General features: G+C 50.5%; 1 protein-coding gene across 1 annotated transcript in view; it reads right to left on the minus strand.

Moving 5' to 3' along the window:
- Positions 1-399: 399 nt before the first annotated feature.
- The window catches only part of CLU (clusterin), a 240,874-nt gene continuing 215,936 nt past the window's right edge, over positions 400-25,337 (minus strand). The window contains exons 3-9 of the mRNA XM_073672904.1: positions 21,132-21,280; positions 18,249-18,419; positions 13,242-13,650; positions 12,783-12,890; positions 10,706-10,935; positions 940-1,106; positions 400-645 (exon numbers count right to left, since the gene is read on the minus strand). Coding sequence (XP_073529005.1) covers positions 633-645; positions 940-1,106; positions 10,706-10,935; positions 12,783-12,890; positions 13,242-13,650; positions 18,249-18,419; positions 21,132-21,280 — 1,247 coding nt within the window. The 3' untranslated portion in view covers positions 400-632. The remainder of the gene's footprint in view (positions 646-939; positions 1,107-10,705; positions 10,936-12,782; positions 12,891-13,241; positions 13,651-18,248; positions 18,420-21,131; positions 21,281-25,337) is intronic.

The raw sequence follows: 25,337 nt of genomic DNA on the forward strand, positions 1-25,337 counted from the left end.
ACAATTTAGTAGTTAAAACATGGCAGTATTATACAGTATATTGACTATATGGTGATATTATGCAGCTGCTACATGGTACACAACACGTGGGGATGGTACGGTTGTATTCTTTAGGCACCATATGGCAGCATTACGTATCCATACAGCATAATTTGGCAGGTGTTATATGCCAGTTATATGTGGGCACTGTATGCTAGTATTATAGCCATTGTTATTGGGGATAAACAGTTTTAATTTTCATTCCATTTTCCATTTTCACAGAAACACAAGGCCTATTTGATTTAGGTGTTTTTCTTCAAAGCCCTATGACTTTATGATGCCATAGAGTCCATTAAAATAATACTGATATATACCGTGTGCACATTATTAATGAAGACAATAGATGACACAAGACACCACCAATGTTAAAGGTCTTTTATTTTATTTTTATTTTTTTACATTTTTGGTCCCTACAGAAAAAAAAGCAGCAAATGTTAGAACCAGTAGTATAACGGTAGTAAACGGTAATAGTGCTGTACAGGGAGAGTTAGAGATGAGCGTCCGGGATCTGGAGCAGAAGTGGTGAAGGCTGAGCTCTACCGGGAAGTAGAAGGTGAAGGCTTCAGCAGTCGCTATGGCCTCACTGCATCCGATCAGGCGGCCTCGCTGCGGGAGAAACAACGGAACGAGCAGATGTCAGCGGATTATAGAAAGGTCAAATCCACCTCCATATAAATCCCATCAAAAATCTCTCACTCCAATTCCAAAAGAAAGTTGAATAACTACTTATCTCTCCCGGATGTTCATTTTGTGGCTTTTTTAAAAAAAAATTTAAAAAATAGTAGCGAACAAGTCTCCGGGTAAGAAAACACCCCCATTCTAATGCAAAGCGGACAATATTCTATATAGAAAGACGTTTATTACATTTTATTAAATCGGAAATCATGAAATAAACCTCACATGATTTCTTTCTTGAATCTCTTTAAAGCCTCCTCAGCTACAAGCTCCGCAAAGTTTGGATCCTCTATACGGATATTTCCCGGTACGGTGAAGGTAAAAGGCTCCGAATCAAAAAGATTCACTGTTACAGTGGTCTCAGATGGCTCCCCTGCACTACTGGAGTATGCCTGGAAGAGAAAAAGAACAGAAAATTATGTAGATATGAACCCTATATACAGTGCCTTGGGAAAGTATTTGGCAACCCTTGAACTTTTCTACCTTTTGCCACATTTCTGGCTTCAAACATAAAGATATAAAATTTTAATTTTTTGGGGGAAGAATCAACAACAAGTGGGACACAATCGTGAAGTGGAACGAAATTTATTGGATATTTTAAACTTTTTTAACAAATTAAAAACTGAAAAGTGGGGCGTGCAATATTATTCAGCCCCTTTACTGTCAGTGCAGCAAACTCACTCCAGAAGTTCAGTGAGGATCTCTGAAGGATCCAATGTTGTCCTAAATGACCGGTAATGATACATAGAATCCACCTGTGTGTAATCAAGTCTCCGTATAAATGCACTTGCTCTGTTGTAACACGGGTACTTTAGATGCAGCGACACAGAAACACAGAGCAGCCAATACAGGGTTAATAAACAGGGGAAGTTTATAATAACAGGGTCAATCTCCATGCAGGGAGTATCAGGGGAAAATATGGGAAAAAACAAGGGAAGTAGCAGGTAAAAGTCTTTAACTGACAGTTCACAGTTTAACTGGATATAGCAGAGTCGAACCGGTTGTAAACGACAGTTTTTACACTTAGCTGACTCTTTTCCTCCACAAGGCAGTTGCCAGCTGATGCCAGTGTTGCTTACTTCAGCCTTCCCCGTCCAAACAATGCTCCGTCTTCTGGCGGCAGCAGGCGGTCACCGGTTTTACCCGGTGAGCCCCTAGTCCATAACATGGCACCTCACATGCCCGGCTCCACCGACCCTGAGTCTCTTCTCTAGTCGGCTTGACTCCTCCGGTCCACTGCACTCGGCTCTTGCTCCCAGTCCTGGAGCCAGGAGCCTGGACCCTCTCACACTGCTCTGCTCAGCAGGACCCAGCTCCGCTTTCCCGTGCAAACGTCCTCGTCTCTTCCTCTCTCTACCCACACCACCAGTCTCTCGGTCACCTGACCTCCCAGCTCTCACTCTGGACACACACCCAGCTTCCCAGTCACCTGACTCCTGTGCTCGCAGTCTGTCACCCCCCTGCAACCAGAGGCACGACCCCGGCAGTTCCGGATCCCTTGCTCTGAAAGTACTTACACCCCGGTCTTCCCCCTTACACTCCTGCTCTCCTTTAACTCGCCATTCCACGGGTGAGAGTTCCTTCATCAAACGTTCACATTCTTGGACTTCCTGGATGATACGGTACCATATGAATTGATCTTGTTCGTAACAGTGAGGAGGCACTCCTGCTGTTGTCCGTTCTGACCGGCGTAACTCAGTCTGACCGATGGAGGGTGCAGGGTCACTCAGATTTCCAATCTCCGCCTGCCCGGTGGCTTCAACTGATGTTGTTCCCTCGCCGCCTGCACTGGGGACTGCAGGTAATCGAGTGCTGGGGCTCGGAGGTAGAATCAACAACTCTTCTTCGTCCACATCGTGGCTTGGGGCAACCGTGACAGGACCCTCTCTAGAAGCAGGTGATTCTTCTCCATTCTCGTCATCTTTAGACAGACAGGGTCGCAGCATACTACGATGCACCACTCCGGTAGGGGCTCCTTCAGCCCCCTCGGGTTGAACTTCATACACAGGTCCTCCAGCACCAATCCTGTACTTCACTCGGTGCGGGGTCCGTTCCCATCGCCTACTCAATTTGCCCCAGGGCCGCCTGTCCTGAACCAACACCCGCTCCCCGGGCCTCAGAGCTGTCCCTCGAAGAGGCAATGTCTCATGATGATTGAGCTCCTGAAACTTTTGTTGTACCAACCGTCGGAGGGTCTGCAGTTGATGCCGATGTTCCCGGACCCAGGAAGACACCCCCGTCCGTGGGTAGTCCTCCGTGGGGTCCAGCTCTAACTCGGTAATCTCTCGCCCCTTTCGCCCGAACAGCAAGGTATAAGGAGTGAACCCCGTCGTACTATTCACTCAGTTGTTGTAGACCCACACCAGCTCGTCCACAAATTCAGGCCACCGTACATTTAGATCTTCCTCCAACGTGCAGAGCATTTGGATCAGTGTCAGATTAAAGCATTCACAGGCCCCATTTCCTTGAGGGTGGTAAGGAGTAGTCCATGACTTCTCAATCTTGTACAACCTGTGCAGCTCTTCCATCTCCCGGCCTTGGAAGCAGGCGCCTTGATCAGAATGGATCCTCTTTGGGCAGCCGTACACCTGAATGAAGTCTCGACAGATGGCCTGCGCAGCGGACTCGGCGGTCTGGTCTCTGGTCGGCGTCACTACCGCAAACTTTGTGAAATGGTTTGTCATCACCAGGCAATGTTCATACCTGAGATGCGCCGGTCCAACAGTCAAATAGTTGATCATCAGCACCTCCAAGGGGGCAGAAGTCACAATAGTTTGTATGGGGACCCGCTGCTCCGGGGGCTTAACCAGCTCACAGCTCCGACATCTTCGACAGGTGTCTTCTATTGTTGCTCGCAGTCGGGGATGATACACCAGCCTCTGCAACCACTGAAACGTCTTCTCTGGTCCGACGTGAGCCCCTCGTTCATGAGCCTCCTTAGCCACTACTCTGACCAACTTCTCTGGATCACCACTTGCCAGGTGGTCCCGAACTCTCGCAGTAGCTGCACCCATCGGTACAGCAGCCCGTCTCGCAAACACAGTCTCTCCCATTGTCCCAGCATCGTTAGTGCTCCCGGGGACAGGGTACTCCTTTCTTCTCGACTGGGGACATGCCGCAAAGCCACCCATTGACGTAATTGAGCAACTTCTCTGTTAGTCTGCTGAAGTCGGATCCAGTCATCTCTTGGCCGCCCTAGCACTTGTTCTTCCAACGTCTCTCCGATCTGTCCCTGCGCCGCGGCCAGCGGTCCCATGAAACTTCAGAAGCTAGGGGTCTCATCCGCCTCCAAATCTTCATCTTTGTCATGATCAGGCCGTTCATATGTCACTCTGGAGAGAGCGTCGGCGTGAGTATTCTCTGCCTTAGGCCAGTGGGCTATCTTATACCGGTACCTGGCAATGCGGGCCACCCACTGCTGCTCCAGGGCGCCCAATTTCGCATTCTCCAGGTGGGCCAGCGGGTTGTTACCTGTTCTCACCAGTACTTCGGACCCGGACAAATACTCTGCAAACTTCTCGGTTATTGCCCAAACCAGAGCCAGCAACTCTAATTTGAAAGAGCTATAATTATCCGGGTTCCTCTCGGAGTCGTGAAGGAGCGGCTGGCGTAGGCAATCACACGCTTTTTCCCCTCCTGTACTTGGGATAACACGGCTCCCAGACCATGTAGGCTCCCATCAGTGTGGAGTATGAAGGGTTGATAGAAATCCGCATAGGCAAGTATTGGGGCCTCGGTCAGGGCCATTTTTAGGGCACGGAAGGCCTCTTCCTGGCTGCTTCCCCACCGAATCGCCTGATTCTTGGAGCCCGTCGGCACTCCCTTAAGTAGCTCCAGCAATGGGTTGGCTATGCGGGTGAAGTTCTTCACGAATCTTCGGTAGTACCCGGCAAGTCTCAGGAATGCCCGAACATCCTTCACTGTCTAAGGGGTAGGCCACTCCTGTACGGCGGCCACTTTTCCTGGGTGGGCCTGACTCCTTCACCGGACACAGTATGACCAAAATATTCGATCTGTTTGCTGAACAGGTGGCACTTCTGGGGCTTTACCTTTAGGCCATGACTCTGTAGGCGACTCAGTACTTGCTCCAGTCGCTGGAGGTGCTCCTCGAAGGTGGCGGCATAGACAATTATGTCGTCAAGGTAAATCAGTGTCGCCTCGAAGTTTAAATCGCCCAGGCACCTCTCCATCAGACGCTGGAACGTCCCAGGGGCGTTAGTCAGGCCGATGGGCATCCAATTGAACTCGAACAGTCCCATGGGTAATATGAACGCCGTCTTCGCACGGTCATGTTCGGCCACGGGCACCTGCCAGTACCCACTGGCCTGATCCAAGGAGGAGAAGTATCTTGCCTTCCCTAAGGCCGACAGGGACTCTTCGATTCGGGGTAGTGGGTAAGAGTCCGGTACTGTACAGGCATTCAGTCGTCTATAGTCCAGACAGAACCGCAGGGTCCCATCTTTCTTCCGGACCAGGACAATCGGGGCTGCCCACAGACTCTGACTCTCCCGTATCACATTATTCTGTAACATACAGGCTAGCATCTCCATAACCTCTTTATACATCTGGGGAGGTATCTGCCGGTATCTCTCCCGCACAAGGCAGCGCTCCCCATGGGAATCTCGTGGGTAATGGCTTCGGTGCAACCAAAATCATCCTCATGGCGAGCAAAGACTTCCTTGTACCGCTCCAGCACCTCTTCAACCTGCTGCACCTGTCGAGGTGTAAGTCCCGTCAATTCAGCCCGCATTCATTCTAGGATTCTTCGTCCCCCCTTCGCACTAGCCCGGTGGGTACCTCGTTACTCCGGACCATCCCTGCAAGGGCCGTCACCCCCATCTCCTGCTCTCTCACACGTGCCTCCGCCCCCACTTGTAGAAAAGTCATACGTGGGTTGGCTCGCAGGCGCTCCCGCAAGGCCTGCTTCAGCTGCACATCCCTGAGGCCTGCCAAAAACTGGTCCCTTAAGATCACCTTGCTGAGCATGGCCCCCAGCGGCAAGCTAGATTTAGGAGCTCCCAGGATGAGCTGCTCTGCAGGGTCTGTGTCTAACAACTGAACCCTGCCGACTACGCCAAATGTAACATGGGTACTTTAGATGCAGCGACACAGAAACACAGAGCAGCCAATACAGGGTTAATAAACAGGGGAGGTTTATGATAACAGGGTCTATCTCCACGCAGGGAGTATCAGGGGAAAATATGGGAAAAAACAAGGGAAGTAGCAGGTAAAAGTCTTTAACTGACAGTTCACAGTTTAACTGGATATAGCAGAGTCGTACCGGTTGCAAACGACAGTTTTTACACTTAGCTGACTCTTTTCCTCCACAAGGCAGTTGCCAGCTGATGCCAGTGTTGCTTACTTCAGCAACAATGCTCGGTCTTCTGGCGGCAGCGGGCGGTCTCTGGTTTTACCCGCTGAGCCCCTAGTCCATAACACGGCACCTCACGTGCCCGGCTCCACCGACCCTGCGTCTCTTCTCTAGTTGGCTTGACTCCTCCGATCCACTGCACTCGGCTCTTGCTCCCAGTCCTGGAGCAAGGAGCCTGGACCCTCTCACACTGCTCTGCTCAGCAGGACCCAGCTCCGCTTTCCCGCGCAAACGTCCTCATCTCTTCCTCTCTCTACCCACACCACCAGTCTCTCGGTCACCTAACCTCCCAGCTCTCACTCTGGACACACCCCCAGCTTCCCAGTCACCTGACTCCTGTGCTGGCAGTCTGTCACCCCCCTGCAACCAGAGGCACGGCCCCGGCAGTTCTGGATCCCTTGCTCTGAATGTACTTACACCCCGGTCTTCCCCCTTACACTGTGATAGTCTCAGGGTTCTGTTTCAAGTGCAGAGAGCATCATGAAGACCAAGGAACACACCAGGCAGGTCCGAGATACTGTTGTGGCGAAGTTTAAAGCCGGATTTGGATACAAAAAGATTTCCCAAGTTTTAAACATCTCAAGGAGCACTGTGCAAGCGATCATATTGAAATGGAAGGAGTATCAGACCACTGCAAATCTACCAAGACCCGGCCGTCCCTCTAAACTTTCATCTCGAACAAGGAGAAGACTGATCAGAGATGCAGCCAAAAGGCCCATGATCACTTTGGTTGAACTGCAGAGATCTACAGCTGAGGTGGGAGAGTCTGTCCTTAGGACAACAATCAGTCGTACACTGCACAAATATGGCCTTTATGGAAGAGTGGCAAGAAGAAAGCTATTTCTCAAAGATATCCATAAAAAGTCTCATTTGAAGTTTGCCACGAGCCACCTGGGAGACACACCAAACATGTGAAATAAGGTGCTCTGGTCAGATGAAACCAAAATCGAACTTTTTGGCCACAATGCAAAACAATATGTTTGGCATAAAAGCTACACAGCTCCTCACCCTCAAAACACCATCCCCACTGTCAAACATGGTGGTGGCAGCATCATGGTTTGATCCTGCTTTTCTTCAGCAGGGACAGGGAAGATGGTTAAAATTGATGGGAAGATGGACGGAGCCAAATACAGGACCATTCTGGAAGAAAACCTGTTGGAGTCTGCAAAAGACCTGAGACTGGGATGGAGATTTATCTTCCAACAGGACAATGATCCCAAACATAAAGCAAAATCTAGAATGGAATGGTTCAAAAATAAACGTATCCAGGTATTAGAATGGCCAAGTCAAAGTCCAGAACGGAATCCAATCGAGAGTCTGTGGAAAGAGCTGAACACTGCTGTTCACAAACACCCTCCATCCAACCTCACTGAGCTCCAGCTGTTTTGCAAGGAAGAATGGGCAAGAATTTCAGACTCTCGATGTGCAAAACTGATAGAGACATACCCCAGTCTACTTGCAGCTGTAATCACAGCAAAAGGTGGCGCTACAAAGTATCAACTCAAGGGGGCCGAATAATATTGCACGCCCCACTTTTCAGTTTTAAATTTGTTAAAAAAGTTTAAAATATACAATAAATTTCGATCCACTTCACGATTGTGTCCCACTTGTTGTTGACTCTTCCCAAAAAAATTAGAATTTTATATCTTCTTTATGTTTGAAGCCAGAAATGTGGCAAAAGGTAGAAAAGTTCAAGGGGGCCAAATACTTTCACAAGGCACTGTATATATATTTTTGACTAAAGTACTAAGGAAATGTGTCATCTGTAACTTTAGGTCTTTTTGAGATCATTTCATCTTCATGCCACTGTAACTACTACAAACTGCACCCTATGTACAAGCAGGGCCGGCGTCAGCAACCGGCGCACCCGGGCAAGTGCCGGGGCTCTGAGCAGGCGGGGGGGGGCACACTCGCCATCAGGCACCCTGGTGCGCTATGGGACCCGTGAGCGGTGCGGTGCCGGTGTCAGCGCCCGCTCTCCCCCGCTTGCTCTGGGCGCCGGCACAATACTTACCTCTCCCCGTGCCTCCGCTGCAGCTCCAGTCTCTTCCGCATCTGCTGCACTGTGATGTCTTAGGGCAGAGGGTGCTATGAAGTCTTTACACCGCGCTCTCTCCTGAGCCGTCACAGCGCAGAGCGGGAAGTCGCCGGCATCGCTGGAGTCCAGAGCAGTGGCAGCAGGTGAGAAGTGAGGTGAGTATTTGATTTTTTTTTTTTTTTAATGTATGGAGGCATGGGGCATTATATGGGGGGATGACATCCTGCATGGGGCATTATATGGGGGGGTGACATCCTGCATGGGGCATTATAAGTGGGGGGGTGACATCCTGCATGGGGCATTTTTCCTAAACACTGCCTCCCTTTTGGATTAAACATAAAATGTAATAGTTCTGTTTCTTTTGTCCTGTAATCACTACCTCCCCCGAAGTCATATACGCTACCAGAACGCAGGCATCCGACCAGGCCTGTATTATATTTCAAATCTGGCCGGTGGTGGCAGCAAATAATAATTGGGCTATTGTGAAGCTGACAGTGACAAAACGGGGGGGGTATACACATATTCCATGGCTTGGAATCCGGAGGTGTGACGCCATACGCTAAATGGTCGCTTGCCGATACCTACGTAGTGAGTAGTCGGGACCGTGGGCTCGCGGATCCTTGACAAAATCCTGACAGAGTGACGGCAATGGTGAGCTATTGTGTGATCTCCCCGGTGTCGTCTCTGTGGAATACCTGACACTATTTAATATAGTTATATTTCTCATACATTTGGTTCCATGTTCAGTAATTTTTTCTGCAGACTTATAATTTCGCAGTGCTGAGCTGCTGTATCTTCCATGGTGACATTGTGTTACAATCTTTCCACGATACATTTAATTATGTCTATATTCCTTCCTTCATGCACTTTGACCTGTGGCTTTAGTTTGTTTCTCCCTCTATATGTAAAGTGGAGGGAAAAAGTGTTTGCCCCCTTCCTGATTTCTTATTCTTTTGCATGTTTGTCACTTAAATGTTTCAGATCACAAAACAAATGTAAATATTAGACAAAGATAACACAAGTAACACAAAATGCAGTTTATAAATGAAGGGCTTTATTATTAAGGGAAAAAGAAATCCAAACCTACAGGGCCCTGTGTGAAAAAGTGATTGCCCCCTAAACCTAATAACTGGTTGGGCCGCCCTTAGCAGCAACAACTGCAATCAAGCGTTTGCGATAACTGGCAATGAGTCTTTTACAATGCTATGGAGGAATTTTGTCCACTCATCTTTGCAGAATTGTTGTGATTTTGCCACATTGGAGGGTTTCCGAGCATAAAACACCTGTTTAAGGTCATGCCACAGCATCTCAATCGGATTAAGGTCAGGATTTTGACTAGGCCACTCCAAAGTCTTAATTTTGTTTTTCTTAAGCCATTTAGAGGTGGACATGCTTGTGTGTTTTGGACCATTGTTCTGCTGCATAACCCAAGTGAGCTTCAGCTTGAGGTCACAAACAGATAGTCGGACATTCTCCTTCAGGATTTTTTTGGTAGACAGCAGAATTCATGGTTCCATTTACCACAGCAAGTCTTCCAGGTTTTGAAGCAGCAAAACAGCCCCAGACCATCACACTACCACCACCACCATATTTTACTGTTGGTATGATGTTCCTTCTCTGAAATGCTGCGTTACTTCTACACCTGATGTAATGGGACATACACCTTCCAAAAAGTTCAACTTTTGTCTCATCAGTCCACAGAGTATTCTCCCAAAAGTTTTGGGGATCATCAAGATGTTTTCTGGTAAAACTGAGATGAGCCTTTATGTTCTTTTTGCTCAGCAGTGGTCTTCGTCTTGGAACTTTGACATGCATGTCATTTTTGCCCAGTCTCTTTCTTATGGTGGAGTCATAAACACTGACATTAACTGACTCAAGTAAGGCTTGCAGTTCTTTCGATGTTGTTGTGGGGTCTTTTGTCACCTCTTCGATGAGTCATTGCTGCGCTCTTGGAGTAAGTTTGGTCAGCCGACCACTCCTAGGAAGGTTCACCACTGTTCCATTTTTTGCCATTTGTGGATAAAGGCTCTCACTGTGGTTCGCTTGAGTCCCAAGTCTTTTGAAATGGCTTTGTAACCTTTTCCAAACTGATTGATCTCAATTACTTTGTTTCTCATTTGTTCCTGAATTTCTTTGGATCGCAGCATGATGTCTAGCTTTTGAGAATCTTTTGGTCTACTTCACTTTGTCAGGCAGGTCCTATTTAAGTGATTTCTTGATTGAGAACAGGTGTGGCAGTAATCAGGTCTATGTGTGACTAGGGAAATTGAACTCAGCTTCCCAAAGATGTGATAAACCACAGTTAATTTTCATTTTAAGGTAGGGGGGGGGCAATCACTTTATCACACAGGGCCCTGTAGGTTTGGATATTTTTTTCCTTAATAATAAAGACCATCATTAATAAACTGCATTTTGTGTTTACTTCTGTTATCTTTGTCTGATATTTACATTTGTTTTGTGATCTGAAAGGTTTAAGTGATAAACATGCAAAAGAATAAGAAATCAGGAAGGGGGCAAACACTTTTTCACACCACTTTAAGTCCTTGCTCTCCATTTTGGTTACATTGGGGCGTTGTACTTACTGTAGATACTTGGAATACCCCATTCTTGTCGCTGTCGGTGAGATTGGCGAGCTTGGATACCCAACCAAACTGCCCACTCAGGTCTTCTAAAGCATTAGTGGCATTCAGCATCTTCTCGTGCACCTTCTGCAGTAACTCATCGTACTGTTTGGTGAACCTCTCAGCCAGACGAATGGATTCCTCAAACTTCTCCTTCAGTTTTTCATGCATTTGATCTTTCCTGGTGCAGTCTGGATGAGAAAGAAGACAGATCTACCATCGTTATCTTCATCATCTCAGCTTTACCATCATCCTCAGCTACAGAGTTGATGTGCTGCCACCATCATCAATCTCATGATATCGTGACCAGTCTCATTTTTCCATCACATTCATCTTTTAGCCATTATCACATTCGTTAACCTTATGTTTACCGGAATGAACCTCATTAAAGGGGTTCACCCAATGTGCACATTTATGGCATATCCTCAGGAGGCTACTTGTCTGTTTCTGAAAAAAACAATGGAATGAATGACAAAACCTGCGTATATGTGCGTCCCCCACCCTATTCCTTTCACCATGGGTTCAGTGTCCTGTAGTCAGAGGTCGGGGTCCTGTCTTTCCTTAAATATGTTTGTATCCCAGAGGCTGCTCCACATTAATAAGAGATCTGTTGTAATTCCTGTTGTCCACACTTAGACCCTTCACTTCCATCCTCACCGACATCATCCTATCTCCGTATCCTTCTCAGAACTTTCCCCGTTATCCTCATCGTTGTCCTTCTTTATTATACGCCACTAGTGGCATCTTATCTATCAGCACGATCTTCATGTAATCATTGTACCCATAATAATCAATAACCAGCATTCATGGTCATCATCATCATCATCATTGTCTACACCAGTGTTCCCCAACTCCAGTCCTCAAGAGCCACCAACAGGTCATGTTCTCAGGATTTCCTTAGTATTGGGCGGGTGATGGAACTATCACTTGGGCAACTTGAGGTTGAGCTAGGGAACACTGATCTCCATCATTCTCCATCATTCTTCATTGTCATCACCATTCTTCATGACCAGAAGTCGTCACCATTAGTCTTGACATCTTAAAGATCATCCTAATTACCACACACATGGTGGACAAAGCAGACATCATCATTTACATCATCATCCACATCATAATCATCCTCAGCATTAGCTAAATCATCATCATCCGAATGAATCATCATCACAATCCATATCCTCACCGTGAACACTTCATTATCTACATCACCATCATCATCACACATAATCATATACATCCTAATCATCTTCATTATCTACATTATTATCATCATCCTTCATCTTGCGATCGCCGAGCCTTATTATCAGTGTTAACCTCTCTACATTGTAGTCACCACATTTGGTGACCAGGTTTACATCATCTGCATCAATATCATCATCACTACGTTCCAATCTACTTTGCGTATCATCATCATCTCCATCATATTTTGCTTCATCATCCTCATCATCATCGTATAGTCATGAAGTAATTATCCCGACTCTACTCCTCCTTGGTCAGACCTCATCGGGAATACTGTGTCAAGTTCTGGGCATTCTGGGCATTTTAAAAAAGACATCGAAAAACTGGAGCAAGTTCAGAGAAGAACTACCAGGATGGTGAGCGGACTGCAAACTATGTCCTACGAGGAACAGTTAGAGGGTTTGGGAATGTTTAGCTTGCAAAAGAGAAGACTGAGAGGAGATTTAAGAGCGGTCTACAAATATCTGATGGGATGTCACAGAGTAGAGGGATCAGCTTTATTCTCATTTACACATGGAAACACGAGAAGCAATGGAATGATACTGAAAGGGAGAAGATAAAGATTAGATGAGGGTGAGGGTGATCAATGAGTGGAACAGGCGGCCACGAGAGGTGGTGAGTTCTCCTTCAATGGAAGTCTTCAAATAGAGGCTGGACAGATATCTGTCTGAGATGGTTTAGTGACTCCTGCATTGGACACGAGGACCCTGGAGGTCCCCTCCAACTCCAACATTCTAGGATTCTATAATTTACCCGCCATGAACACATTCTTGTTGGTTACCCCCTGGGTCATCAACATTACCTATGGCCAGGATCTCCTTGCACTTTTCGCACTTGTCCGTCATCTTCAGGCAGCCGGCGGAGTTCCTCCTCAGCTCTCGGCAGACCATTTTATCATCTGTTGAATTTCCTGATCATAAACAGATTAGAAACCTTTCACAAATCAGATCAGAAGAAATAATTATTGTCGTGTCCCCAAGATCTCATCACTTTCCAGATCTCTGCTTGCTGCCAGTGGCTGAGATCACCCTTTCTTACAATCAGAGGCAGCAGCCCAGTAGCATCTAGTGCTATTCTCAGCTAGTGGATACATTGTATCCAATGTGGACCACGCTTTGTGGACTAATACATTGTAACAAACCAGCACAGAGATTTCTGCAGCTGCTGCTGGTCTCTACCCATTACCAGCAGAGTCAGAGCACACAGCACTATTACAACATGGTAGTCAGGGGGTAAAGGACTCTATGGCGTGACATCTTACCTCTTCCCTCGCTGGGCTGTCGGGCGAGCTGGTTGTGTCTCTCCATGATCTTCTTTGCAGCTTCAAAAAGAGACTCAAAGTTGCCTGGAAAAAATGGTTCGAAGTGCGTGGACCTCTCCCTGCGGGAATGTTTAGTGAAGGGGAACTGCAGTCTCTCGAAAGGAAAGGGATTCCACCCTGGGGCACTAAACGAGCCCTGGAAGGGATTGGAGATTAAGGGTTTCATGTGGGCGAAAGCCTTCATACTGTCTTGGAAGAATTCGTCCATGCTCTCCTCCACAATGCTGTAGCCGTCCTCCAGGTCCTCCAGCGTCATGTGCTGCTGCTCGTCCTGCCGGGTCAATGCGTCCACCTTATCTCCATTGTGGAAAATGGAAAATGGAGATGATCTGTTCAGGAAGTCTTCAAACTATGGAGAGAAGAAAACAGTGGACATGTGGACCATATCTGAGGCTGATGAACACCCACAGAAGCTCTGTGAGAAGTCATGTCTAACCAACATGCTGGGTCTCTACCAGAAAATAAGTGCAAACATGGCCATGCGGCTGATGGAATATATCAGGACTTTGACAATGTACCACATAGCAGCCTTTCGCTGAAGCTGCAGAAGTTGGGACTAGGGGACACTGTATGCAGATGGGTAAAAAACTGGTTAAGGGGATATAGTAATTAGTGGAGATTACAAGGATTAGTGCTGGGAGCAGTGGGGACCACAAGGATCTGTACCGGGAGCAGTGGGGACCACAAGGAGTAATACAGAGAGGAGTGGGGAGCACAAGGATCTGTACCGGGAGCAGTGGGGGCCGCAGGGATCTGTACCGGGAGAAGTGGGGGCCGCAGGGATCTGTACAGGGAGCAGTGGGGACCGCAGGGATCTGCACTGGGAGCAGTGTGGACCACAAGGATCTGTACTGGGAGCAGTGGGGACCGCAGGGATCTGTACCGGGAGCAGTGGAGATTGCAGGGATCTGTACTGGGAGCAGTGGGGGCCGCAGGGATCTGTACCGGGAGAAGTGGGGACCGCAGGGATCTGTACTGGGAGCAGTGGGGACCGCAGGGATCTGCACTGGGAGCAGTGTGGACCACAAGGATCTGTACTGGGAGCAGTGGGGACCGCAGGGATCTGTACCGGGAGCAGTGGAGATTGCAGGGATCTGTACTGGGAGCAGTGGGGACCGCAGGGATCTGTACTGGGAGCAGTGGGGACCGCAGGGATCTGTACTGGGAGCAGTGGGGATCGCAGGGATCTGTACTGGGAGCAGTGGGGACCGCAGGGATCTGTACCGGGAGCAGTGGGGACCGTAGGATCTGTACCGGGAGCAGTGGGGACCGTAGGGATCTGTACTGGGAGCAGTGGGGACCGCAGGGATCTGTACTGGGAGCAGCGGGGACCGCAGGGATCTGTACTGCTAGCAGTGGGGACCGCATGGATCTGTACTGGGAGCAGTGGGGACCGCAGGGATCTGTACTGGGAGCAGTGGGGACCGCAGGGATCTGTACTGGGAGCAGTGGGGACCGCAGGGATCTGTACCGGGAGCAGTGGGGACCGCAGGGATCTGTACTGGGAGCAGTGGGGACCGCAGGGATCTGTACCGGGAGCAGTGGGGACCACAAGGATCTGTACTGGGAGCAGTGGGGGACACAATGATCTGTACATGAGCAGTGGGGACCGCACGGATCTGTACTGTGAGTAGTGGGGACCACAAGGATCTGTACTGGGAGCAGTGGGGACCACAAGGATCTGTACTGGGAGCAGTGGGGACCACAATGATCTGTACAGGAGCAGTGGGGACCACAAGGATTTGTACTGGGAGCAGTGGGGACCACAAGGATTTGTACTGGGAGCAGTGGGGACCGCACGGATCTGTACTGTGAGTAGTGGGGACCACAAGGATCTGTACTGGGAGCAGTGGGGACCACAAGGATCTGTACTGGGAGCAGTGGGGACCACAAGGAGCAATACTGGGAGCAGTGGGGACTACAAGGATCTGTGCTGTGAGCAGTAGGGACCACAAGGATCTATACTGGGAGCAGTGGGGACCAAAAGGATCTGTACTGGGAGCAGTGGGGACCACAAGGATCTGTACTGTGAGTAGTGGGGACCACAGGGATCTGTACCGGGAGCAATGGGGACCACAAGGATCTGTACCGGGACCAATGGGGACCACAGGGATCTGTACTGGGAGCAGTGGGGACCACAAGGATCTGTACTGGGAGCAGTGGGGGCCGCAGGGATCTGTACTGGGAGCAGTGGGGACCGCAGGGATCTATGCCGGGAGCAGTGGGGACCACAAGGATCTGTACCGGGAGCAGTGGGGACCGCAGGGATCTGTACTGGGAGCAGCGGGGACCGCAGGGATCTGTACTGCTAGCAGTGGGGACCGCATGGATCTGTACTGGGAGCAGTGGGGACCGCAGGGATCTGTACTGGGAGCAGTGGGGACCGCAGGGATCTGTACTGGGAGCAGTGGGGACCGCAGGGATCTGTACCGGGAGCAGTGGGGACCACAAGGATCTGTACTGGGAGCAGTGGGGGACACAATGATCTGTACATGAGCAGTGGGGACCGCACAGATCTGTACTGTGAGTAGTGGGGACCACAAGGATCTGTACTGGGAGCAGTGGGGACCACAAGGATCTGTACTGGGAGCAGTGGGGACCACAATGATCTGTACAGGAGCAGTGGGGACCACAAGGATTTGTACTGGGAGCAGTGGGGACAACAAGGAGCAATACTGGGAGCAGTGGGGACTACAATGATCTGTGCTGGGAGCAGTGGGGACCACAAGGATCTGTACTGGGAGCAGTGGGGACCACAAGGATCTGTACTGGGAGCAGTGGGGACCACAAGGATCTGTACTGGGAGCAGTGGGGGCCGCAGGGATCTGTACTGGGAGCAGTGGGGACCACAAGGATCTGTACTGGGAGCAGTGGGGGCCGCAGGGATCTATGCCGAGAGCAGTGGGGACCACAAGGATCTGTACCGGGAGCAGTGGGGACCGCAGGGATCTGTACTGGGAGCAGTGGGAACTGCAGGGATCTGTACTGGGAGCAGTGGGGACCACAAGGATCTGTACTGGGAGCAGTGGGGGCCGCAGGGATCTGTACTGGGAGCAGTGGGGACCGCAGGGATCTATGCCGGGAGCAGTGGGGACCACAAGGATCTGTACCGGGAGCAGTGGGGACTGCAGGGATCTGTACTGGGAGCAGTGGGGACCACAAGGATCTGTACTGGGAGCAGTGGGGACCGCAGGGATCTGTACTGGGAGCAGTGGGGACCACAAGGATCTGTACTGGGAGCAGTGGGGGCCGCACGGATCTATGCCGGGAGCAGTGGGGACCACAAGGATCTGTACCGGGAGCAGTGGGGACCGCAGGGATCTGTACTGGGAGCAGTGGGGACCACAAGGATCTGTACCGGGAGCAGTGGGGACCGCAGGGATCTGTGCTAGGACCGATTCTTTTTAACCTCTTCATTAATGACCTGGAGGATGGGATTGAGAGTAAAGTCTCAGTTTTTGCTGATGACACCAAACTATATATGGGTAATAAAATCTGATCTTGACATTACGACATTCCAGAACGATCTGGATAAGAGACTGAATGGGAAACACTCAGCAGATGAGGATTAATGTAGATAAATGCAGAGTAATGCACCGAGGACGGAGGAATCCTATTGCTGCATATACATTATGTATTCATTCCGAAGACCATACAAAGGACCAGGGTCATGTGGAAGAAAGGCGATTCTGGCAGCTAAAGAGGAAAGGGTTCTTTACAGTCAGAGCAGTCAGACTCTGAAATGCCGACCACAAGAGGTAGTGATGGCCGACACTATATCAGCACTTATAACAGGGCCGGATGCTTATCTCATAACAAATGCCATCGTGGGTTATAATAATCCAGCGATAGAAAATGTATAACTGGTAGAGAAAGGTTGATCTTAATGGACCTGTGTCTTTTTAAACCTATATAACTATATAACTAAAACTTTGTTCTGGAAATGTATTTAGCCGCAGTACATTTTATGATCACTAGATGGCACTACAGAGCACTGCATTGTTTTAGGTGATGTGTTCGTCCAATAGCAAACCAGGTGGTCTGGTGTGGTATTGCACTGCTGTATCACCAGAATCCAGAAGGTGGCGCTGTGCCATGTTACATGTAATCATAGACAAGTATATGGTTAAAAAAAATCATGACTCTATTGAAACTATTTATTAAAACATTGTACACCAATAAATACTGAGTACAGATAAATAGACTAAAAAGTTGGTGGGTGAGCTATCGTGGGAAAAACCCCTGAAAATTTTATTTAAGATGTCCTTATCTCAAAACATGTATAGGAACAGTCATTGATCTGCATGTATGACTGTTTACTTATAGATGGTTACATATAGGGAAGTACTGTCAACATGACGAAGCATTGGTGAAACGCGCGTCGGGTCCTTGGTGGGTGAGCTGTCGCTGGAAAACCCCCTGAAAATTTTATTTAAAATGTCCTTATCTCAAAACATGTATAGGAACGGTCATTGATCTACATGTATGACTGTTTACTTATAGATGGTTACATATAGGGAAGTACTGTCAACATGACGAAGCATTGGTGAAACGCGCGTCGGGTCCTTGGTGGGTGAGTACTAACAGATTGTGATATTTACAATTCATTATATGTGAATTGTTTTGTGGGAAATGCTGCATGTGACGCTGCACTCGGCTCCAGCGTTATCTCCGCAGTGTAGTTCTCTATTTCACCTCACATTCACTATTCACTGACACTTAAAAGATTGAGAGATCTGGTTGATGACCCCCTACATAACTGCACAAATCACAACTTATCAGCTATCACATCTCCTCCTCAGTATACGGCCCCTTAAAGCAAATGTAAAAATCTTGTACTAAAATACCGAAGTAGCAGAGCTGAGTCTGCGGCACCGAACACGAGTCAGTGCGATGTCACCGGCTCCGCTACATCTTGTAAGACACGGTGACATATTATACTCCCACCTGGCGTCCGACCAGTCCGGAGCCGCTGCGGCAGGTCTTGGAGTAGAAGCGGACGCAGGAGCGTTTCAGGCAGGGCTTACACTCCTCCCACAGCGCCAGCACCGTCTGATTGCAGATCTCAGCATTGTCCGACAGCTGCTGCTCAGATTCCACAGCGTCTTTGAGGGCCTCCTGAAAACAAAATGATAGGAGCACTGACATCAGACAGGATGGGTCATAGTTCCCTCCTGAAATACTCTTTGCTGCTGGGGACCCTCACCTCTCCAATATGTAACTCTCATCCTGTGGCCGCCCCACATATTCAGTGCACTCCCCTCCTAAAATGCTCTGTGCTGTTGGGGACCCTCACCATTCCATTATTTCACTCTCAGCCTGTGGCCGCCCCACATAATCAGTGCACTCCCCTCCTGAAATACTATGTGCTGTTGGGGACCCTCACCTTTCCATTATTTCACTCCCAGCCTGTGGCCGCCCCACATAATCAGTGCACTCCCCTCCTGAAATACTCTGTGCTGCTGGGGACCCTCACCTTTCCAGTATCTCACTCTCAGCCTGTGGCCGCCCCACGTAATCAGTGCACTCCCCTCCTGAAATACTCTGTGCTGCTGGGGACACTCACCTTTCCAGTATCTCACTCTCAGCCTGTGGCCGCCCCACGTAATCAGTGCACTCCCCTCCTGAAATACTCTGTGCTGCTGGGGACCCTCACCTTTCCAGTATCTCACTCTCAGCCTGTGGCCGCCCCACATAATCAGTGAACTCCCCTCCTGAAATACTCTGTGCTGCTGGGGACCCTCACCTTTCCAGTATCTCACTCTCAGCCTGTGGCCGCCCCACATAATCAGTGCACTCCCCTCGTGAAATACTCTGTGCTGCTGGGGACACTCACCTTTCCAGTATCTCACTCTCAGCCTGTGGCCGCCCCACGTAATCAGTGCACTCCCCTCCTGAAATACTCTGTGCTGCTGGGGACCCTCACCTTTCCAGTATCTCACTCTCAGCCTGTGGCCGCCCCACATAATCAGTGAACTCCCCTCCTGAAATACTCTGTGCTGCTGGGGACCCTCACCTTTCCAGTATCTCACTCTCAGCCTGTGGCCGCCCCACATAATCAGTGAACTCCCCTCCTGAAATACTCTGTGCTGCTGGGGACCCTCACCTTTTCAGTATCTCACTCTCAGCCTGTGGCCGCCCCACATAATCAGTGAACTCCCCTCCTGAAATACTCTGTGCTGCTGGGGACCCTCACCTTTCCAGTATCTCACTCTCATCCTGTGGCCGCCCCACATAATCAGTGCACTCCTCTCCTGAAATACTCTGTGCTGCTGGGGACCCTCACCTTTCCATTATTTCACTCCCAGCCTGTGGCCGCCCCACATAATCAGTGCACTCCCCTCCTGAAATACTCTGTGCTGCTGGGGACCCTCACCTTTCCAGTATCTCACTCTCAGCCTGTGGCTGCCCCACATAATCAGTGCACTCCCCTCCTGAAATACTCTGTGCTGCTGGGGACACTCACCTTTCCAGTATCTCACTCTCAGCCTGTGGCCACCCCACATAATCAGTGCACTCTCCTCCTGAAATACTCTGTGCTGCTGGGGACACTCACCTTTCCAGTATCTCACTCTCAGCCTGTGGCCGCCCCACATAATCAGTGCACTCCCCTCCTGAAATACTCTGTGCTGCTGGGGACCCTCACCTTTCTATTATTTCACTCCCAGCCTGTGGCCGCCCCACATAATCAGTGAACTCCCCTCCTGAAATGCTCTGTGCTGTTGGGGACCCTCACCTTTCCATTATTTCACTCCCAGCCTGTGGCCGCCCCACATAATCAGTGCACTCCCCTCCTGAAATACTCTGTGCTGCTGGGGACCCTCACCTTTCCATTATTTCACTCCCAGCCTGTGGCCACCCCACATAATCAGTGCACTCTCCTCCTGAAATACTCTGTGCTGCTGGGGACCCTCACCTTTCCAGTATCTCACTCTCAGCCTGTGGCCGCCCCACATAATCAGTGCACTCCCCTCCTGAAATACTCTGTGCTGCTGGGGACCCTCACCTTTCTATTATTTCACTCCCAGCCTGTGGCCGCCCCACATAATCAGTGAACTCCCCTCCTGAAATGCTCTGTGCTGTTGGGGACCCTCACCTTTCCATTATTTCACTCCCAGCCTGTGGCCGCCCCACATAATCAGTGCACTCCCCTCCTGAAATACCCTGTGCTGCTGGGGACCCTCACCTTTCCATTATTTCACTCCCAGCCTGTGGCCGCCCCACATAATCAGTGCACTCCCCTCCTGAAATACTCTGTGCTGCTGGGGACCCTCACCTCTCCAGTATGTAACTCTCATCCTGTGGCCGCCCCACATAATCAGTGCACTCCCCTCCTGAAATACTCTGTGTTGTTGGTGACCCTCACCTCTCCAGTATGTAACTCTCATCCTGTGGCCGCCCCACATAATCAGTGCACTCCCCTCCTGAAATACTCTGTGCTGCTGGGGACCCTCACCTCTTCAGTATGTAACTCTCATCCTGTGGCCGCCCCACATAATCAGTGCACTCCCCTCCTGAAATACTCTGTGCTGCTGGGGACCCTCACCTTTCCATTATTTCACTCCCAGCCTGTGGCCGCCCCACATAATCAGTGCACTCCCCTCCTGAAATACTCTGTGCTGCTGGGGACCCTCACCTTTCCAGTATCTCACTCTCTGCCTGTGGCCACCCCACATAATCATCGCACTCCCCTCCTGAAATACTTTGTGCTGCTCAAGACCCTACGCCTTCAGCTATGTCACTCTCAGAATGTGACCTCACACTCCTCTCCTGAAATCCTCTGTGCTGCTCTGCTCATCATGATGCTGCTTCCTGCGGGTGGGCACTGACCTCCTTATGTCTGTTGGTTTCCTCCAGGGAGCGCAGCATCTCCTGGTGCTCCTGCCCAGTCTGGTCCATGAGCAGCTTCATCTGTCTCACTCCCTTCATGGCGCTCTGGAGCTGGGTGCTGATGTACTTACTTCCCTCCTCCGAGACGTCTGCATTGGGGAGATGTAGCAGAGCTGAGCGTCACCTACTATTTTGGGCCTATGTGGAAGTTTTCAGTAGGTGACAGCTGCATCGTTACTCCTTCATCGAGTAAAGGAAATAATTGTATTTTGATGCCGTTTGGGGAAAATGTACAATTTAGGTAAAAAATTATTTTCTTCTTTTCTTTTTTATATTAAAAGCTCAAAGTGTCACTGAGATGTATAGGACAATACATGCCACTCCATCATTATTATCATTTTCATATAGGAAATGTGCACATCTGGATCCTCGGGGACGGGGCTACAGGTCAGGGTCGGACTTGCTCTGTTATTTCTCTTCTTTTTTTTATTTGCTTATTTTTTCCTTTTGCAAAGTCATTTTTAAGATCAGGTTTACACTGTAAATAATGTGTCTTATGAGCCTCATTTCTAGGGGAGTTACGGACTTTTGAGATCTCTTTTGACCCAGCAGTCCCTACATTCACTCCTGCTCTTGGAGGTCATACCGAACTAAATCAGTAAGATGGTGACTGTGCCTGTGGTGTCCTGTGCCTGTGGTGTGCTGTGCCTGTGGTGTTCTGTACCTGTGGTGTGCTGTACCTGTGGTGTGCTGTACCTGTGGTGTCCTGTGCCTGTGGTGTGCTGTACCTGTGGTGTGCTGTACCTGTGGTGTGCTGTGCCTGTGGTGTGCTGTGCCTGTGGTGTGCTGTGCCTGTGGTGTGCTGTACCTGTGATGTGCTGTACCTGTGGTGTCCTGTACCTGTGGTGTTCTGTACCTGTGGTGTGCTGTACCTGTGGTGTGCTGTGCCTGTGGTGTCCTGTACCTGTGGTGTGCTGTGCCTGTGGTGTCCTGTACCTGTGGTGTCCTGTGCCTGTGGTGTCCTGTACCTGTGATGTGCTGTACCTGTGGTGTGCTGTGCCTGTGGTGTGCTGTGCCTGTGGTGTGCTGTGCCTGTGGTGTGCTGTGCCTGTGGTGTGCTGTACCTGTGGTGTCCTGTACCTGTGGTGTCCTGTGCCTGTGGTGTGCTGCGCCTGTGATGTGCTGTACCTGTGGTGTGCTGTGCTTGTGGTGTGCTGTACCTGTGGTGTGCTGTACCTGTGATGAGCTGTGCCTGTGGTGTACTGTACCTGTGGTGTGCTGTACCTGTGATGAGCTGTGCCTGTGGTGTACTGTGCCTGTGGTGTGCTGTACCTGTGGTGTGCTGTGCCTGTGGTGTGCTGTACCTGTGGTGTGCTGTGCCTGTGGTGTCCTGTGCCTGTGGTGTCCTGTGCCTGTGGCGTGCTATACCTGTGGTGTCCTGTACCTGTGATGAGCTGTGCCTGTGATGTGCTGTGCCTGTGGTGTGCTGTGCCTGTGGTGTGCTGTGCCTGTGGTGTCCTGTACCTGTGATGTGCTGTGCCTGTGGTGTGCTGTACCTGCGGTGTGCTGTGCCTGTGGTGTGCTGTGCCTGTGGTGTCCTGTACCTGTGATGTGCTGTACCTGTGGTGTGCTGTACCTGTGATGTGCTGTACCTGTGGTGTGCTGTACCTGTGGTGTGCTGTACCTGTGATGTGCTGTACCTGTGATGTGCTGTACCTGTGGTGTGCTGTACCTGTGGTGTGCTGTACCTGTGGTGTGCTGTACCTGTGATGCGCTGTACATGTGGTGCGCTGTACCTGTGATGTGCTGTACCTGTGGTGTGCTGTACCTGTGATGTGCTGTACCTGTGATGTACTGTACCTGTGGTGTGCTGTACCTGTGGTGTGCTGTACATGTGGTGCGCTGTACCTGTGATGCGCTGTACCTGTGGTGTACTGTACCTGTGGTGTCCTGTACCTGTGGTGTCCTGTACCTGTGGTGTGCTGTACCTGTGGTGTTCTGTACCTGTGGTGCCCTGTGCCTGTGGTGTACTGTACCTGTGGTGTGCTGTGCCTGTGGTGTGCCTGTGGTGTCCTGTACCTGTGGTGTGCTGTGCCTGTGGTGTGCTGTGCCTGTGGTGTGCTGTGCCTGTGGTGTCCTGTACCTGTGGTGTCCTGTACCTGTGGTGTGCTGTGCCTGTGGTGTCCTGTATCTGTGGTGTGCTGTGCCTGTGGTGTCCTGTACCTGTGGTGTCCTGTACCTGTGGTGTGCTGTGCCTGTGGTGTCCTGTATCTGTGATGTGCTGTACCTGTGGTGTCCTGTGCCTGTGGTGTCCTGTACATGTGGTGTGCTGTGCCTGTGGTGTCCTGTACCTGTGGTGTCCTGTACCTGTGGTGTCCTGTACCTGTGGTGTCCTGTGCCTGTGGTGTCCTGTACCTGTGGTGTCCTGTACCTGTGGTGTGCTGTACCTGTGGTGTGCTGTACCTGTGATGTGCTGTACCTGTGATGTGCTGTACCTGTGGTGTGCTGTACCTGTGGTGTGCTGTACCTGTGGTGTGCTGTACCTGTGATGCGCTGTACATGTGGTGTACTGTACCTGTGGTGTCCTGTACCTGTGGTGTCCTGTACCTGTGGTGTGCTGTGCCTGTGGTGTCCTGTACCTGTGGTGTGCTGTGCCTGTGGTGTCCTGTACCTGTGGTGTCCTGTACCTGTGGTGTGCTGTGCCTGTGGTGTCCTGTATCTGTGGTGTGCTGTGCCTGTGGTGTCCTGTACCTGTGGTGTCCTGTACCTGTGGTGTGCTGTGCCTGTGGTGTCCTGTATCTGTGATGTGCTGTACCTGTGGTGTCCTGTGCCTGTGGTGTCCTGTACATGTGGTGTGCTGTGCCTGTGGTGTCTTGTACCTGTGGTGTCCTGTACCTGTGGTGTGCTGTACCTGTGGTGTCCTGTACCTGTGGTGTGCTGTGCCTGCGGTGTGCTGTGCCTGTGGTGTCCTGTACCTGTGGTGTGCTGTACCTGTGGTGTGCTGTACCTGTGGTGTCCTGTACCTGTGGTGTACTGTACCTGTGGTGTGCTGTGCCTGTGGTGTGCTGTGCCTGTGGTGTGCTGTACCTGTGGTGTGCTGTGCCTGTGGTGTGCTGTACCTGTGGTGTGCTGTGCCTGTGGTGTGCTGTGCCTGTGGTGTGCTGTACCTGTGGTGTCCTGTACCTGTGGTGTGCTGTGCCTGTGGTGTCCTGTACCTGTGCTGTCCTGTACCTGTGGTGTGCTGTGCCTGTGGTGTTCTGTACCTGTGGTGTGCTGTGCCTGTGGTGTCCTGTGCCTGTGGTGTCCTGTGCCTGTGGCGTGCTATACCTGTGGTGTGCTGTGCCTGTGGTGTGCTGTGCCTGTGGTGTCCTGTACCTGTGATGTGCTGTGCCTGTGGTGTGCTGTACCTGCGGTGTGCTGTGCCTGTGGTGTGCTGTACCTGTGGTGTGCTGTACCTGTGATGTGCTGTACCTGTGATGTGCTGTACCTGTGATGTGCTGTACCTGTGGTGTGCTGTACCTGTGGTGTGCTGTACCTGTGGTGTGCTGTACCTGTGGTGTGCTGTGCCTGTGGTGTGCTGTGCCTGTGGTGTCCTGTACCTGTGATGTGCTGTGCCTGTGGTGTGCTGTACCTGCGGTGTGCTGTGCCTGTGGTGTGCTGTACCTGTGATGTGCTGTACATGTGGTGCGCTGTACCTGTGATGTGCTGTACCTGTGGTGTGCTGTACCTGTGATGTGCTGTACCTGTGATGTGCTGTACCTGTGGTGTGCTGTACCTGTGGTGTGCTGTACCTGTGATGTGCTGTACCTGTGATGTGCTGTACATGTGGTGCGCTGTACCTGTGATGTGCTGTACCTGTGGTGTGCTGTACCTGTGATGTGCTGTACCTGTGATGTGCTGTACCTGTGGTGTGCTGTACCTGTGGTGTGCTGTACCTGTGATGTGCTGTACCTGTGGTGTGCTGTACCTGTGATGTGCTGTACATGTGGTGCGCTGTACCTGTGGTGTGCTGTACCTGTGATGTGCTGTACCTGTGATGTGCTGTACCTGTGGTGTCCTGTGCCTGTGGTGTGCTGTACCTGTGATGTGCTGTACCTGTGGTGTGCTGTACCTGTGGTGTGCTGTACCTGTGATGTGCTGTGCCTGTGGTGTGCTGTGCCTGTGGTGTGCTGTACCTGTGGTGTGCTGTACCTGTGGTGTGCTGTA

This window comes from Phyllobates terribilis, unplaced genomic scaffold (assembly GCF_046119375.1).
Source record: "Phyllobates terribilis strain yellow unplaced genomic scaffold, ASM4611937v1 Scaffold_3__8_contigs__length_932513732, whole genome shotgun sequence".
Taxonomy (NCBI): Eukaryota; Metazoa; Chordata; class Amphibia; order Anura; family Dendrobatidae; genus Phyllobates; species Phyllobates terribilis.